Source organism: Anabrus simplex, chromosome 1, assembly GCF_040414725.1.
Source record: "Anabrus simplex isolate iqAnaSimp1 chromosome 1, ASM4041472v1, whole genome shotgun sequence".
NCBI lineage: Eukaryota > Metazoa > Arthropoda > Insecta > Orthoptera > Tettigoniidae > Anabrus > Anabrus simplex.
Window position 1 is genome coordinate 1,406,927,538 of NC_090265.1, and position 18,812 is coordinate 1,406,946,349.

An 18,812-nucleotide genomic window follows, 5' to 3' on the forward strand; every position below is an offset into this window, starting at 1 on the left:
CTTATGGTATATCGCCTCGATCGCCCGTACCATCTTCCTTGAGACTCCCAACCTGCTTAATTTTTCTATCAGTGATATTCTATTCACCGTGTCAAACGCTCTTTCAAAGTCTATGGCTGCTAGGTACAAACAGCCTCGTTCCCTACTTAAGTATTTATCTATTATCATTTTAACTGTCGTAATGTTATCTATTATCCACTTTCCTTTTCGAAATACTCCCTGCAGCATTGATATTATTGAATACTCTTCTGTCAAAATCGTTAACCTATTTGCCAAAACTCCTGTATAAATCTGGTGGCGTTATTTCTCGATAGTTACCCGGCAAATTTTTATTCCCTTTCATTTTGTATATCGACAAATGATCCCACATTCCCACTCTTTATGTATTTTACCACTATTGAAGATCCCGTTGAATTAGTTCGTTATTCCCTCTCTCATCTGTCTACATTTACATATTTCTTTCCAAAAAATTATTTATGCCATTCCTTCTTCCCGCCGATCTACTCTTCAGTTTGCCTAACACATCCTGTACTTCCTCTATAGAGATAACTATGTCAAGTTCATAGATACTAACTTCCATATTTCTCCAAGAACCCCTTATCCCATCCCCCAACTTCCAATTGTCCTTGCCCCCTAATAAACCGCTGAAATATATCACCCACTGGTCATAATCAACCCAAGCTTTATCGACCCTTTTCCCTCGTTTATTAATTCTGTTTATTCTCTCCCATACCCTCTCCGCTTGATTTAACCTGCATTCTCTATTAATTAACTCCGTTTGTTTCATAGTCCATAGCTTCTTCCTCACGACGATTTTCTTTTTGTACTCCGTCCTTAATCTACAGAAAGTTTCTCTTTCTTCATTACCTCCACTTAATGTATATTTATTCAGAGCCTTCATAGCTGAGCACCTTAATACTTCGCATTCATTACTGTACCATCCAACCCCTCTCCTCTTCCTTCTTTTCTGTCCTTGCTCTGCCCGTGTAACTCTCCTTATAGGATATTCAATTAGGTCTAAGGCTCTATCGACTTTTTTTCTTTCAAGGCTACTTCCCATCCGCATCTGATTAACTCTATTTCATTCTTCATGAGGTCATCTAGTTCTCTTCATGAATTCTCATCCCATTCATATTTAGAGTAGCTCTTACCCCTCTCTACCACCCTCTTTTTGAACCCTTCCCTTCCTTCCCCTCCACGATTTTCTAACCACATCCCTACAGGCGCAAGGTGTCATTCGACCCAATCTTCATTCTCTATCCTTAAGATTTTCCCTAGCATATCTACCGAACACATCACCAAGTCAATCACACTTCCCCCCTGTGCTGTAATATACCTTCTCGATTCCCCTCCCAGAAGCCATTTAGAATATAGAATTTACTTGCCTCACAAAAATACATTAGCCTTCCATCGTAGCTGTTTTTATCCTTGTCTTTACTTCTTCTTTCTACCCTGAGGTCTGTCCCTTCTCCTTTACTGAACATTGGAATTTTTTCCCCAATCCTAGCATTCCAGTCACCAAGTAGTAATATTCCGTCCTCTTCATACTTCCCCCTAATAACGCTGGTTTCTAAAAGTAACTACTCAAAAACTTATCATTAGCATAAAGAGATCCCTTGGGGCGACAGTGAACACATGCCACACATACATTTCTTTCTCGTCTCATCTCCCCTCCTATGTCCAATCTTAACCAAACTATTTCATCCAAATCGTTCTCAATTTCCTCTAATTCACTGATCTCTTCTTCAATTAACACTACTACTCCCCCTGGCGTTCGCCACTTACTGCTCTTCTTATTTATTAACTTGCATTTAACAGTAAACCCATCCCAAGTTATCTCCTTCTCTGGTGATATCCAAGTCTCCAACAGTGCAACAATATCGAAACTTTCGATCACCTTTATCACCTCCTAATTACTTATTTTACAAAGTAAGCCTTCAATATTCACAAATCCTATCATCAGATCTAGTTATAACTTGCCTTTTCTTCCTTCTCCATTACCTTCTTTATTTTCACTTCTCGTCACCATCGATCGCACTCTCCCCTTCTATCTCCATCCCTTCATATTTTGACAATTTCTGACTTCTTTCCTGCCTTTCTCCTCTGTACCCTTATTTTTCTTTCCCCACAGATCTTTTTTAGACTACTGCCTCTCTCCTTCAACATAGTGAGTTTTCCATTCTTATCATTCCTCGACCCACTTCCTCCTTTATTATACCCCTATCCTCTGGACTCTGCATTAGGTTTTCCTTGGGCATCACACACCACCTCCACCTTCTGAACCCTTGAGCTTAGCCCCACACTACCTTGCTCACTTGTCTCTTCATTCGTTTCAGTTCTTACCTCGGCCTCTTGTTCCTCTTGATCTGCAGCCTGCCTTCTATCTTTTCCTTGAACCCAGGTCCTCTTCATTCTTGAGCTTCTCTTCCATAACATTCAGATCTTTTACTCTCCAAAAACACCTCCATTTTCTGTTGGAAACAAACAGCTGTTGCCCACTTAAATGCACCTTCAGCCCCTGAGATCTTGCTCTCCCTTGATGTCTCTTCAGTATCTTCAGATTCTCGCTACCTTCTTTACCCATCTCTCTCTTAACCCAACTTTTTTCCTTGTAGGTTGCTCGAATTTATTATGTCTGTCATTAGGGTAGATATCAGTTGGACTTTTATTGGTCATTGACCCTTCACTTTAGCTACTCTTACCACGTCGTTAATGTCCACCTCACTAAAATTAATTTTCATTTTATTTTGTACAACGTCCACGACGATGTATACAATATTAATATCAACCTTCATCTCTGGACCTTCTTCCTGCACCCCATATATGAAAAAACATTTCTTCATCCTATCCTGGCTGATAGCTACTGCCTTTCTCTTCAATATAACCACGTTTTCTTCTAGACCTTTAACTTTCTCTAACACCTGAACCTCTTCCTCGTGACTTTCTATCTTTGACTCCATCGTAAACTTTTTCATCCAATCTCTCAGTTCCTCTTGGCGCTTGCTCACAATCTCCAACTTCCCTAATACCCTATCAGAAGGGCATTGTACCTTAGTCACGTCTTTCAGCACATCCAGAATATTCTCCATATCTTCCTAACTCATGTTTCCGCAGGTGTTCGGGCCGGGGTTCAATTCCAACCCCCGATCACCAGCAGCACATCTTTCACCGCCACCACCAATAACACCTCGCCAATCTTCATCGTAAAATTAATCTTTATCTTCGTCGCTCTTCTCTTCAGTTGGAGCATGTGCACAGATACGACTGCAATTGAAGTACTTCCCTCCAATTCTAAGTCTGAACAATCTATGCAATTTGGCCCGAAAATCCATCTGCTTATTGACAATAAAACCAGTGCCAAGCATGTGATCCTTCGTGTGGCAACTATAGAATACTATGTGTTTTTTGTCTCTTTATCACTCCTTCACCAATCCAACTCACTTCTTGAATAGCAGTAATATTTAGTTGATACTCATCCAACTGATCAAGCAACTTTCTAAGGTTCCCAGCTTGGTAAAGAGTTCAAACCTGCCACGAACCAATTCTCAAGTCCTTTACACGTTTGCGAGGTCGTCGTAAAAAGGTCAGGCCGGCTATTCCTTCTTCAGATTTTGTAACGAGAGTTTTTTTTTTTACAGATTGGGTTGTCAGCCCAACGCCAACCCCCAGCAATCCTGGAGGGACAATGTTTTGTTTCTTGGTTGTCTCCCATAGCTGTTGGCTCCCCATTTTGAAGCGTCGGGAACTCGCTTTTTCGCCCTTACATGACTTAGCCGTGTACACGCAGTGCATCCGTTGCCCAGAGGCCATGGCGTGGAAGTGCATGTATCGGACTTGGTAGGAATAAATGGCATTTCCTGTGCTTTATTAGTACACTTCCACCAGCAAGAAGTGAACCCACAGGACCACATACTACCCCTTCGACCCCCAACTTCTGCTATATGGTGCCTAGAAAATAGTGTGACACAGAAGTTGTAAGAATTTTTTCATTCATATATGAGGTATGATTGAGGCGTTTGGATACCTTGCAGAGATGTATCTAGAAAACAATCGAAGATTTCATGGCTATGTACTTATTAATTACAGACATTTATTCCAATATATTAAGTCTAACGTTAGAAATAGCTTCGATCTTATATGATGACTTCTCTAATTTGACATGGCAGTAAGCAAGTCTTCGCCAATTCTTATTTCATTAAATAACTTACTTTTAACTGTCAATATTTCCCTGCTGCCTTTATTCATTTAACACGTCCATCTTCATGAGACCTGAGTAATCTCTTTTTTTTTAAATTACGAACACAAATACCAGTGTATTCCATGCACTGACTGACTCCTTATGTAGCCTAGTTCAGTCCATCGCTACAGAATTTGTACTAAATCCTTGTATACAGTTCATAGAATACGCACATTCTGAATTATTAAAACTAGGACACTAACCATTTCATAGAACAAGGCTGACAATAAGCTCCATCGTCAAAACACCCTTTCCTAATTGAAGGTTAATCTTTTGACATGACAACGTCTCACTTGGCAGGCCTGCATGCACGAAATTTTCGCGTTACGAAAATCAGTCTGTTTACCACAGGCTGTTTCTGGCAAACTATAAGTACTATATTCAATATTCCGATACCGGTAGGTAAACCAAAGCCTCAGCTAAATGTCACAATCATAAATTTAGCACGATGATGGTTCGGATGCTTCGTGTTCTGAACGCTCGACTACGCGCACTCAGTTCACATTAGAGCGCCGTAGCGAGTGAACGTAGAGACTCCATCACCCGGGCGACAGCCTTAAATGCACAAATGAAATTAATTGAAATACATCGAGTGATTTAAAATATCGTGGTCTCATTTTGTTCCCAAATAGACAAATTAACAAATACAAGGGACATTATAGCGAATAAAAGTACAGTTTGTGAACAAGCGACTGTGAACTTTGAAAATTTGCAACAAAGTTTATTTTCTCGAATTCTATGTCGGTAACGATTCTAAAATCGCCAATAAAATGATTTGCTGTGAAGAGACCTTGGCGAGCCAAACATAGTGGTTGACGAATCGCGAAGATATTTCCATTCGATCAAAAGTCAGGAGACGATTTAGTAGTGGTTCGCCGGTATGTCAATCCGACGACATCGCGGCGTCATCTTCGCTTTGAAGGCCGCGGGAGAGGGCCTCTGATGTATACTATCTAACGTGCAAGGAGGATGTAGAATATAGATGACGTTTTTTATGTACAATATTTGCCTCGAAGGGTGCTAAACATGTGTAACTGTAAGGTTCTTCAGTCTACCGAAATTAATTTAGAAAATGCCTGAAAAGAAAATATTTCATTCAAAACAAAATGACACGTTTCATTCTTGAGTGAACATCATCAGATTATATCATAATAGAATACTTCCATACCCTATTTCCGGATCACGTGAAACTAGGGGGAGAGAGTATTTATGCTTTGTTTTTTTTTTTTTGATACATGCATTTGCTTTTAAATTCTGTCTGTTGCATTACACTTAAACCCAATAGCGTTCATACTCATTTTACAAATGATTATTTTTCATTTTTTGTCCTAGACGATATACAAGGTTATATATTCTTGGACAAACAAGTAACCTAACATTCACTGGCTAAGTTAATGCTTATTTTATTTTATCTTATTTTCTTATGTTATTAATTTTAAGTTTAGCGGTTCTTCGCGGTGCAATCTACTCTTCATTTAATAATTTGTACTGCTGTATGTAATTATTCATCGCTTTCTACTTTTTCTTTATATTCACTACCCAATCAGTCCTCTGATGAGGTTGACATAAAGAGGAGCATCCGGTCGTAAAACTCGCTACGAAGACTCATCTCACTTCATACCCGAAGAAATGGGACAAAGTTTGAGCAAACAAACATTCTCTACCCAATCCGATTCTATCAAATCACACTTTTCATTATTTTTTAAAATTGTTATAGTGAACTGATGATATTCTTGAGAAAAATAACAATATTTATTTTAAATCATGTAAAGCGTATTGTCTTGTTGTCTCTCCGATTGCATTGTAAATCTAGTTTCATTTTTTTGTCGCGGTCACGCCCCTATAGGGGCAAAAGATCTTTCTAGGTCGACGCCCCGAACCGAACAAATAGCATTTTTTTAAAGGGACCTATGGCCGTGTAGATGACACATCCTACCTAATTTTTTCCATATATTTCACTGAATTGGGGTATCCTCACGTAGTCAAACAACCGTTATACGGTATTAATTTAATGTGGCTATCGCTAGCCGAGTGCAGCCCTTGTAAGGCAGACCCTCCGATGAGGGTGGGCGGCATCTACCATGTGTAGGTAACTGCGTGTTATTGTGGTGGAGGGTAGTGTTAGTTATACACTATACGTATTGCACACGAGATCTCCGGAAGACTTTTTCTTTCAGAGCGAGTACGACATATGAGTCGCAGGGTGAAAACTATACTCTTCTTACTCATCTGTTTCCGCGACGTGCCGATGCGTTGGAATATCTCCATCACGTACACTGGCGCGGAAAAAGCGATCTGTCATGAAGAAGAAAAAATATTCCTCACGGCAGGAAAGAACCCCCATCTTTGCTACTCTAATAAAAATCTAATCATGAGTTTGGAGTGAATTTAGTAAAGAAGAATTTAGAGGGGGTGGAAAGCTTCCCTTCTTAACAAACAGGCCTTTTCAGGGGCATTAATCTGGATTCTTACTAATTCAGATTATTACATCAAATTAGGCCGAAATATGGGGAGGTAACCTGTTAAAACAGGTCGTAAGTTAGCCAAGTGTCGCGATGTTTGAAACGGGTGTTCGGCTTCTTAGTCCTTACTACCAGTTTTAAGAGTAGGATGCCAGGGTCGGTTGAATGCTTAAGGAGAATTCTAGACTTGGCCATCTTGACTATTTTATTTACCTCAGATCTAATAAGCGGAAAAGTAGTTCGGTTCGTATCCTTGTATTAGATCTCAGAATTGGAGCTTTAGTCATTCGTCGGAGGGTTTTGTTTTGGAAAGTCTGTAGTTTTAGCATGTGAGTTTTCGGAATATAGCACCAGGCCCCACTGCCGCACAGCTAGATGGACCTGACATATGCTAAACATAGGTTTCTCTTTATACTATTAGAGATGTACCTATTATAAAGCAGAGGTATCAGGGCTGCCACCCGTGCCGCGACTCCCTGTAAGGCCTGTTCCATATATTCTGTTTCCATGTTAAATCACGGTCCATAGTAAGACCTAGATATTTAACTTTATTAGACCAGGACAACAGGACATGTTAATAGTCAGATGACCAAGTTTCGGCCGGCGCTTGGTGAAAACAATTGCCCGTGTTTTAGCAGGGTTTATTTTCAACTTGTTCCGGACGCACCACTTCCAGAAAAGTGATATCCATTTTTGCAGCGCTCTGACGGCATAGTCATTTCTCCTGTGAGAGGTATAAATGGCTATGCCATCAGCGTACTGTTGGACTTCTACACCTTGGTAGGCGGGAAGATCGTTCACATGTAGGCCATATAAAACCGGGGAGAGAACTCCCCCTTGGGGTACTCCGGCTCGGGGGCCCTTGGGGTCGATTTCTCTCCCTCACAGGAGACATAAAGCCTCCTATTGGTTAAATATTATTGGATAATTTTGACTAAATAGGCTGGAATTTAATATGTTTCCAGTAGTTTGACAATTACATTTTCTTGCCAGACAGTGTCAAAGGCTTCTTCTACGTCGAAAAATACTGGTGGCACGTTACGGCGTATATTGAGCGATCTTGTGATACATTGGACCAGGCAAGGCCAAACTGTTCCGGTCGTAAAATTCTGTGCGGGCCCAGGTAGCCGTTGAGGGGTATCAGAAGAAGTCTCCCGAATATTTTAGAAATGTGCGATAACAAGGTGATCGAGCGATAATTTTTTGGGAAAAGTCTGGCCTTCCCTGGTTGCTGAATGACGACCATTTTTCCCGTCTTCCAAGCACCAGGGAAGTATCCCATTTTCAAACAGGCCGAAAAAAATAGTTGCTAAAAAACTATTGTATTGCCTTATGAGACAGTAATTTCATTTTTTAATTGTATACCTTGCCATTGCCGGGAAAATTCTTCTCACGTAAGTCCTTTATGACCCTTGGGACCTCTGCAGGCTTTATGTCTTGTATGTCTTTGTCAGGTCCCCATTGTCGTTTGAAATTTGACGCTTTCCTGTGTATCTCACACGTCAGTCGTTCGTTCGTTTTCGTCGTCGTCATCGTCAGAGATATCATGAGTTACACATTGACTCTCAATTGAGTCTGCGAGTAATCCGCAAAAATTTGCGATCTGATTCAGTTTCTGAGAGGTTACGGCAAAGTTCCTTCCGTTTTTCATTCTTTCCAGCAATCGGTTGCGTACTTCAGCTGGGTCCCGAAATATTTGCCATATTTTCCTAAAAGTATTTGTAATATAGATCAAATCCATATCTGCTGTATTTAGCGGAACCTTTGGGGGTAAATAGGCCACAAAAAGTCGACAGTGATATTGTTGGTGTCTAAGCTCGATACTGAGAGACTTAATAACGCCAAGAAGAAGGGATCAATGACGTGATGAGTAAGCTTTGACTTAGTCAGGAAAGCCACACCCCGCCCTCTTTATCGGCTCTATCTAAAGTTCTAAATTTTGAAGGACTTATGTGGTTTAAGCCACTTCTCTCCCAGCATCAGGTTGTCGAATTTATAGCCAGAAATAAACGACTCAAGTTCGTATTTATGACTAGAAAGTCCCTGACAATTCGAAACACAAATTGTAAGGTCCATTGTCAGGACGTAGAAAACAGATTACGGTTCTGTAAAGTACTGCATAGCAGCATTTAGCAGAATACCAAATTTATCTATCGTGCTCTGACACTTTTTAAGCTGAATAGCGGTCTCATTTAAAACAGGCAAGAGCTTGGATAAATTGATTTACCCTAAGAGGTCCAAGATGTCTCCCATGCCCGAGAGAGCGGATATAGGAGATGTCGTACCCACCGGCTCAGGGTTCGATTGGGAGAGGGGCGCGGGGGCACCTCCTATCGCTTGTGCGTAGGAGAAGTTGAGGTCCACTTCCCTGGGGGCGGGAGAGTCCTCTTTTCCTGCGTTTTAAGGTACTCGTTTACCATCTTAGCCTCCATGATGTTGGGTAACGTATCACATGCGCGCCAGGAGGCTGGATGTGTGCCCTTACAGTTAACACACTTGGTCGGTGCTGTCGGCTCTAATGGTCAGGCAGCAGCCGCGTGGTTCTCCCCGCACTTTACGCACCTTAATGGCATGGCACAGTAGTTAGCCGTGTGATCCCACCTCTGGCATTGGGTGGGGCCTCACGACCACTATAGGCCTCTATTGTCACTCTGGATCCGCACAGATATTTTACATCGTAGATTGTTTTTGAAAGATCACTGTTCGGCAGGGTGAAACTCATGACGCTCAGGGGGATGAGCTTTTTGGACTGCTGTCCCGTCTGGTGAATTGGAAGACGTCCTGTGACGCATACCCCAGAGCCATGAGCTCCTCCTTTACCCAGTCCACATCAACAGTGGAAACAATATTTCGAATGATAACCTTCAAGAGTCTCTGACTCGGCGTCTGGTGAGCGTAGAATCTCTTTCCGGACTCTTGGAAATATTGCCTCAACAGCAGGTAGTCCTGTTCGTTGCTGGTGTGGAACTTAAGGGCATACCTGTTGTTGATGGCCCTTATGTCGCCAGTGCACTTTGATCTCAAGTATTTGTAGTGCCGCTGATACTCCGATTTATCAGCGACAACAATCGGTGGGATGGAGATTTTCTTTGCGAGATTCGTGTCCATGGCCTCGCTCAACCCCCTCTCGGGGGCGGGACCACTCTCTGCTGGTTTCTGAGTAGCCTCAAAGGTAGCACGTGTAGGCTGAGGAGCCTAAGTGACGGTAGCAGTGGTGCCCCCAGGAGTCCGAACCTCGGTCTCTTTACTGATTTCCGACCGGGCAGGAACTGAAACAAACGCAGTTGGGTACGTTGACCCGGAAGTAGGCAAGGAGGAGAGTATCTCATACCAGCTCTTAACCAGAACAGATTTTTCCGTGGATTTTACCTGTTTCCTCTTAAGCACCATCTTAGTTATAACTTTCCTCTTTGCCTTGATCGGGTGCCACGGGGGGTACTGAGCTACTAATTTAGCAGGGACTTGTCCATGACTCAGCATCAAGGCCAACGTATCAGCGTTAAATTCAGGAGTAACGGTGTTTTACTCCGGCTAGAAGTTAAAACGCGATTTTGGTAGCGCAGAAGAAACCTCCGAGGAGCTGGACGAAGCACAAGAGGAGGTTAGATCCCCGCCCCCTGGCAGCGGGGTGCTTGCTTTCGCAATCAACAACCAGCACTTAAACTATATAGACACAACTTTACCAGCCCTGACGAGTAATAACTAATAATAGTTACTGCTCTCATGCCGACTGCCAACCAATCGCCAGAATTTCGGAGACCAACTGCACAGAACAAGCATCAATTTGTGGATGTCCCGAAGACACCCGCAGCTTGAAAGTCTTTAGTTGCTTGCTGCTCAGTAGCTTACACGGCTGCCAATCACCTCCGACTGTTGATCAAATGCATCTGAGTGCTCTTCACGCAGACATTCCGTTGGTCTAAATCATCAGGGATGACACTGCCTGGTGATTGGATGGGGCGCGGCCTGCTTGTACGCAACATCGTTGTAACAAAAGCCTAGACCACGTCATTTGTCGCAGTTATTATTATTATTATTATTATTATTATTATTATTATTATTATTATTATTATTATTATTATTATTATTATTATTATTATTGGCCTTTTCCCAACTTTTGAGGTAGGCACTTAGTGTGGATTTGGCCCAGTTTTACGACCGGATGCGTTTTCTGACTTCTGACGCCAATGCTATGAGGATGGATGCACTCACTATTGCGTGTTTTTTTGTTACCGTATGTTTGATTGTGTTGTAGGTAGGTGAAGTTATTGTACCCCTTTCGTGGTATCAGTACATCATTAGGTTAAGATAGTCCTGTAACATGACATTAGAATGGAGTACCTTGGATGAGACCTTCAATAAAGCCCGGCATCGAAGTTCCATCTCCTCTACTAGAATAATACGGCACTAGCTAAGTCGATAGAGCACACGGGTTCGTGATTTGACCTTATGGGGCAATAATCTAATAATCTCCGTAGTAGGGGAATCTTCAATAATGAAAGGAATACTAACAAGCTAAACAATAAGGAAAATAATTTAATTTTTTCAAATTACAATTTAATTACTAATAGAACACTTGATTTAATCTCTGCATAGATATGCCACAACATTAAACACATGAATAATATACACTATACTTTTCTTGATGCATTAATGTATGTATAGTCTTATTTTGCTCAGAAATATGCAAGAATTGAGAAGGCGTCCCTTCTCGGACCAACTAATCATTTAAACACTTATCACTTCACACGCATCCCTATACACACAAATAATTAGATGAAGGCATATCTTGCGTATTCTTATGTGGTTCAAACTATTAATTTCCATAATCAAATAACAAAACGTGTCGTTACGCTCTCAAGTTAACTGAGGTTTATGACAAATTAATTTATGAGCACATTTTAAAGTATATGAAAGTCGCGTCGTCTTATTCATTTAAAAACTCTATCTAACCATCTTATGAATGAATAAATATTTACATAACGCATATTCCATTGGAATGTCACCTAAACACTGCTGTACAATCGGACATTCAAACAACGTCGTTCCCGAACAACGATACATTATAGTGAACCAAGGACCCTTGCAATACATGAGAAATATCACTGCTGAGAAATAAATGACAAGAATATATTACACTTCACATTCGTATAACAGATGACAGACAGTATAATCCATCCACAATAGGTAACAGCGGGTATAGCTTCCACTGATATTGCCTGGTAAAGAACCCAGGTTACCTTTGACAGAATGGGCGTGTGACGTTCCAACTGAAACCCCTGAATGGTATACTTTACGTGAAAGAATGGTGGGAATTCTCTCATCTATAATAACTGCAAATCTACCCAACGATCTTACTCTATGAATGATTGCAAGTAAAAGCTGTTATCAGAGAGAGAAAAGCGAGCCTTGGAGATGAGCCCTTTAAATGCAGTAGCAAACATTGCCTTGCATTGCCTTCCTTAGGCGCCCCGGCCTCGTTATGAATAGCTTTCGCAGGCCAGCTGAGAGTTTGGCCAAACCACTCTCGCTTTCAGGCTAACGTAACACACTGTCCGGTTTGCTATCAATATCTTCGCTGCTTCATTCATCCCCATTTATTGTCCAATATACCATTAGCATAATTAACGAGAATCGGCCATTATCCAGCCCTATTCATATTCACTGCGCGGAATTTGTCCATCGCGAATATTATTAAAACCACTGGGGGAAAAATCACACCTTCGTAAATCACGTACTTATTTCGGTCATCTACTCAAAGCTCCGCCGCAAGTTAAAGAAGAAGGTATTGTATCAATTGGGGCAAAATACGCATCGACGCTCGCGGTCTAAATAAAACACATTTACAGTCACACTCCGCTGCCATCTCGTCCTCTTCTTGTTTCAGCAACCTTAATTTACATAGGAGGGATATCTGACACTGATGTGAAGCGAAAATTAAAATCTTAGAAATTTCCTGAAGACTCATACTGGATATAACTGATAGTAAACTGGAGTGAGTCTGCTTGAATCATGAATACCTTTTTTACAATTGCCCTGTTTCACATTCAATTTAATTAAGGGGTCTTTAACATAGCATGCAATCTATCCCAAAAAATGAAAATTGTAACTATTTGTGACTACCAATAAATAAAATCATGAATAAAAATATGTAAATAATTAACATTACTCAAAAACATAAAATACTTGAAATAAATTAATAAAAATATTTAATCTAAATGTCCGTAGTATGGGCGCCAGAGTTCACCAGAATGGATCCCTCGAATTTAGATAAAGCATGATAATTCTTTATATCCCATGGCGTGTACATAATGCTGCGTACTGGTACATCTGCTTCAGGCCTTACCTAACCTTCTGAAAACGACTAAATAGGTAGGAACTGACCTAGGTTCATCAATAACTCCACTGATTCTAAAATATCTAACTATATTATCAATCAAATCCGTTCATGAGCACCTCATCAACACACCAAAATACACTTATAATACACAAACAAAAGACTGCTGGAAGACTCCATATTTACAACAAAGAAAACAGTGGGAAAACGAAAGCGAGAACTATGCCACCATTTGCAGTTAGTCCGTTGAACTATGCACATATATGTAGATAAATACCCGTCACTGTCTCTGTATCAACACGACTTGCCGATTCTCATAATCGGCACTTATAATATCACATAGATACTGTACCTCAGAATACTGTGTTCACTGATCTTAACACTTGTTGTAAAGATATATACATTTGACCAACACACGCTTGTCGATCCTGAACATAAATTATGGAAAGTCTGAGATAGCTTTCGCCAAACATATAATACCAGGCCGCCACAAGTGCTACAATACCTAATGCGTAAGCACTCCACAATTTGTCGATCAGCCACTTTCCACGAACATAACAAGACTACGTTCCACGAACGTTTTAAGTCCAGTCCAGTATAGTGCAGCAGTCTCACTCCAGTACCGTGTATCAGCACCACTTCATATCCGTACCGTGTCTCCGCACTACTTCCTTCTCGTACAGTGTCAGCACTCCTTCTTGTCTGTACCGAGTGTCCGCGTTTCCCGCCGTTTGATGAACCTTTATAAACATCAGCATTCCCCTTCCTCTCACATGATACGTCGAGATCGATCCTTTCCAGCCAATCATGAGTGATCCTCTTGTCAAGACCATGCCCTGAACTACTCCTTGGTCCCAAGACATAAACAAACTCTCCGGGGTGCTTCACATGAGTCATAGAACTTTCCTAGTATAACATCAACAAGCTCATGTGATTCGGGCTATTCACATGATTCATCGAACTTACCTACAACAACAAGTACATCACATAAGACACTGGGATGTCCACATGAGTCATACAAATTACCAGAGTCCAATATAGCAATGTTTTCCACTCGTTGTTCAAAATAAATTACTCATGCAACATATATGGAGATCTCCCAGCTTACAAATAGAAATGACAAAATATACAAATAAAATACTGATAATAATAATAATAATAATAATAATCGAATACTGACAATAACATCTCTCACTTCTACATATAGTGCGAGGGTGTGATATATGTACTATCACAAAATAAAATACGGCCATACAACCGTGAAGAAAATCAATGTAAAATCCTAATAGGTAACTATTTCATCCCTTTGAAACTGAAAAAATCCTACTCTACATTCTACATCAGTTGCGTGCAATTTATTATATTTTAATGGAAACTGCGCCCTTCAAATACTTTAAAATGGGTACTCATCACATGTCTTGTTCACGCCAACGGCTTTCCCCGGCAGGCACTACATGGGGTCCTTAGTTGAATATCACGGCAGCGTCAACAGCGTAGTGTCCGGGGTTCGCTCGTAGATGCGCTGCTCGCACGATGGATGGAATCACGTTCATGTTGAAAGGATATTTGCAGATCTGCTGCACGTCGGTCTTCTCCCAAGGGACGATGACGTCGCTGGTACACAAACAAATGAGGGGATTTAACCTAGTATAACTGTGTTAATTTGCGACACATTATACTACTTTCCGAGCAGGAAACAAACTCAAATGCTCGAGTTTCCTGACCAAGCAATGGTATTGTTCCTGCAGCCAAAGTAACAAATAATCGAGATTTCACTGTCACTGGCTACTTGATAATGTCACAAGTATAATTTCAGCTCGGCCTATTTTAAAACTAGTCTCCATGGGATACAGAATTAATTACTGCAATGGGGTTATTTAGCTGATACTGTCCTTTCTAAATTCACTATCAGCGAGCCGCTTGTTCGTCTCCCAATTTATCATTCGAACTTACACAGTTAATGCAGCTCCTATACGATTTAATTGATCTTACTAATTTCACATATTGAATTTTACGAAGGCGTATCCTACTACCCTTTGAGTCACTTTTAAATCACTCCCGTGTAGTTTAATATATGGTTTCACATGTTACCTGAATATTCATTCATCGTCACAGCTTTATTCCGTCGTCTGAGAGTATGACTAATTCCACACATTTATGTACAGTAATTTCACTGTCAATATTATTATTATGAGATTCGTATACACTGACGAATAGTTACTGAATCATCAATCATTTCACAACATTGGAACAAAGACTACTGTTGAAGAGTCACTCACAAAATATACATCACACTGCAACTGAAAATATCGAAGTACTGTGGCTTGTTCTGAGTCACACTTCTTAAATAGGGAAACCGTGTTAGACCTGGTGGAGAGGGCTAACTCCTCCCCTTTATGAAAATTCGCTCCACTAATCGTCGGCTCCCAATATTGGCTGAGGTATCAATTTGAAGCTCGTTCACTCCAGTTTTCACTGATCGATTCTCATTACCATCGCGTCGTACGTTTTGACGTAATCTCCATAGAGTTCTTTGGTAACTCCGTGAGGGAGGGTTTTAAGCTCGGGGAACGTCTGACTTCGCTCCCGCTATCTGCTTTCACCATCTGGTCCGCACCTGGCTGGGTGTATTTTTGCTGCGTACTTGGTTACATTTCAGGTATATACAACACTTCTTAGCGTGATAAATCTGCATAAAGTTAGTCGATTCTTATGAGCCTTGAGTCACGAAAATCTATCACATATTACGCGATTTTTGTAATTAATCTTTCTGAAACAGTTAAAGTCTTTGAATTGGTACTGGTGCTTTTGTGGGAAAAAGAGCGATGAAATAATGTTTTCCAGGGTAGAATGCATTATCTGTGACCTACTTCGCTCTCTCAACTTCGCGTGGGTATGCTCTTTTCTGCCACACAAAAGTGAGAACGCTTTTACTTGCAGGCGAAAGTATGACTCTTTTACAGTGAGTACGCGTAACTAGAGGGAAGCCCACTGGACTAGTGGCGCACAACTCACATCCCGGGAAGGGTAAATGTGGGCTAACTTGGCCGCTGATTAATCTAGAATAGCGCGGAAAACGGCATATTTGAACTGTAGAATGCCATAATATACTCCTGATGATGTGATGAACGGTCACAATATGTGCATTAAGAGGAACACAAACACCTAGGCCCCGAACCAAAGAAATCAACTATACGTAAGTAAAACCCCTGGTCTGGCCGACAATCGAACATAGGGCCCTCTGAACCTAAGGGCGTGACGCTGACTATTTAGTCAAGGAGCCGGACGATTATCAATCATTCCTACCTGTTTTGAATTCTGGGAGTGCTGCGATTCCATTATGAATGTCATCCAATGATAGTGACGGTTGACACCGATGGAATCACATCACACATATTTTATTATACTTTGTTATATGTAAATTTACCTTTGTTGGCACTTCGGTGGATCCCTAGCCTTGGCAATAAGTACATCGCTCGACATCAAGTAATATGAGGTCATATTAATATCATTTGCTTGTCAAAATTACATTATGTATAGTCCAGTGTTGCACAGTTTCCCCTTATACAACAACATACACTAACGTAGAGCATCGAAAATTATTATGATTTTTATGATTATTATTATTATTATTATTATTATTATTATTATTATTATTATTATTATTATTATTACAAGTCACCGCATGTATATTATGCTTCACAGAACGAAAAATCGCAAACACGTTGCTGTACTCTGCAGCCACATAAGAAGAGAGGGCACTAGATAAATAGCAGTGATCTTGAAATCACAATCAGTATTGCACACATCAAGTATTAACGTTACTAGTCACCGGTGAGGATCAATTGAACCTCTCCACGGTAATCTAAACTGCTGAAATGGTGTGCACCCTTTAAAAATAAACCAAATTTATCATTTTAATATTTTTCTCACCATCTAGCCGCGACAGTAATTTTGACCCTTAAAATTTCAGGTATGTATTGAAAACCCAAAAATGAGGAGTTGGTCTAGTTGTATGATACGTGTACAGTAACAATACGTTTTGCTCTATGTATGCAGGTTATGCCCATAGAGAACAGTATGAAGAATCCTGGACACTTCCTTGGCTGCCCTGGAGTCCTTAACATTTCCATGGGGATTGTAGTGGTACTTTACGCCGTCATGGGATTCTTTGGTTACTTGAAGTATGGAGAATCTGCACTAGGCAGTGTCACCATAAACTTGCCTACAGGAGAAATGTAAGCGCTATTTCGCTGTTGGCTTGTAACAGGTGGTGGATAAGAAACACTCGAATTGAATTGATCTCCACTTTTTTTAAAATATTTAAATATTTTTAAATATTGGTAATGAATGTTTGGCTGTTATTCCTGTGTATAACGTATAGATAGTGTTTATTTTCTGTATTCTGTTTAAGCAAAGCCACTAATTCAAAGGCAAGGTAATTATACAGGGAGCATCGAACTGGAAACAGGCAGAAATAAATTATGCAGAAAGCATATCAAATTTGGTTTCATCAAGCTGCATCCAACCATTGTGTGCTTTTTTATTGGTTGTTATTGTCATTTTTCCAACAATGCCATTATTAAGCATGTCACTAACAGTAGACGTCACATTATTAGTGACAAAAACAACACAGAATTCAGGTGGGGGCGGTAGAACACATCCACTGTGTACCCTGCCTGTGTCTGATAGGGAAACCGTAAGGGAGTGTGTATTGGTGACCACAGGGCCATAGCTGATTCCGCAATATTATTTTCACTTGTAGTAGTCTCCTCACTTCCATCTTTCCTGTCCGACCCTCCTTGATGAACCTTTCTCCCTTGCGACCTCGAAGGTACAAGGTTGGAGAGGCCTATGGTGGTGTCTTTCAAGTTCGCACCCTAAGTTGCCCTTGATGTACTCGTATGTCTCAAGTAGAAACTGAGAAATATAGGCCTGATCTCATCAACACGGTACGGAATTTCTGTCCGTAGATTACCTTTACCAAACTCTTTCATCATATTAACAATTGTTCGCCATGATTCTAAGAACTTGGAACCCAATTTATTCTTTCTTAGTCAGAGCATAAAGTGGAGAGGTAGTTAATTGGTGCATGAAACAAAAGGCAATAGGTGTGCGAAATACAACTGTCAGCCCTGGGGACAAGAAACATGGAAGCCTGATTGCAACTCTATCGTTGCTACCAGTCTCTTCAGGCTTAATTTCGGATTAGTCAAGGAACTGATCGATATTACGATCACACAATACTCTCGGCTTTAGCCATCTCGTCAATTATCAAAAGTCTGCGATAGAACAATTGTGTCAAATGTAATCGGTGATATGTATAGCATTTTCGACGCTGATTACGGAATTTTCTTTTAATCCATCACATACAGTTTGGTCACAAACCACACACCTATATACATTTAATTCATTTGACAGCACGTTGGTTTGTCATATTCCAACACACGTTTTTCGACGGATTTTCCGTTCATAGGACCCCAACGAACCATTCGCTGTCGCTAGGCAACGCACATAAGATAAATAATAAAAGACAAGGACCCATTTTAAGTCCAATGCATAGAAGGCCATTTTTTGTCCCCGGCACGAGGAGCCATATTCAGTCTGTGATATCCGGAAGTCTGTGCGACGCCCAGTCAATACCACCGCAATTAAAGATCTGAAATTTTTAACATAAGCGTATTCTTAGATGATTTTTTTATGCCGGATATCGGTAAAGACATGCTTTCATTATTTGTTGATTTATTATGCTTTTGTAGGTGGCCTTCTCTTACAA

General features: G+C 40.7%; 1 protein-coding gene across 1 annotated transcript in view; it reads left to right on the top strand.

The window, feature by feature from the left end:
* The window catches only part of LOC136879048 (proton-coupled amino acid transporter-like protein CG1139), a 170,343-nt gene that overhangs the window by 102,885 nt on the left and 48,646 nt on the right, over positions 1 to 18,812 (top strand). Inside the window, exon 8 of the mRNA XM_067152786.2 lies at positions 17,096 to 17,274. Within this exon, the coding sequence (XP_067008887.2) occupies positions 17,096 to 17,274 (179 nt within the window). The remainder of the gene's footprint in view (positions 1 to 17,095; positions 17,275 to 18,812) is intronic.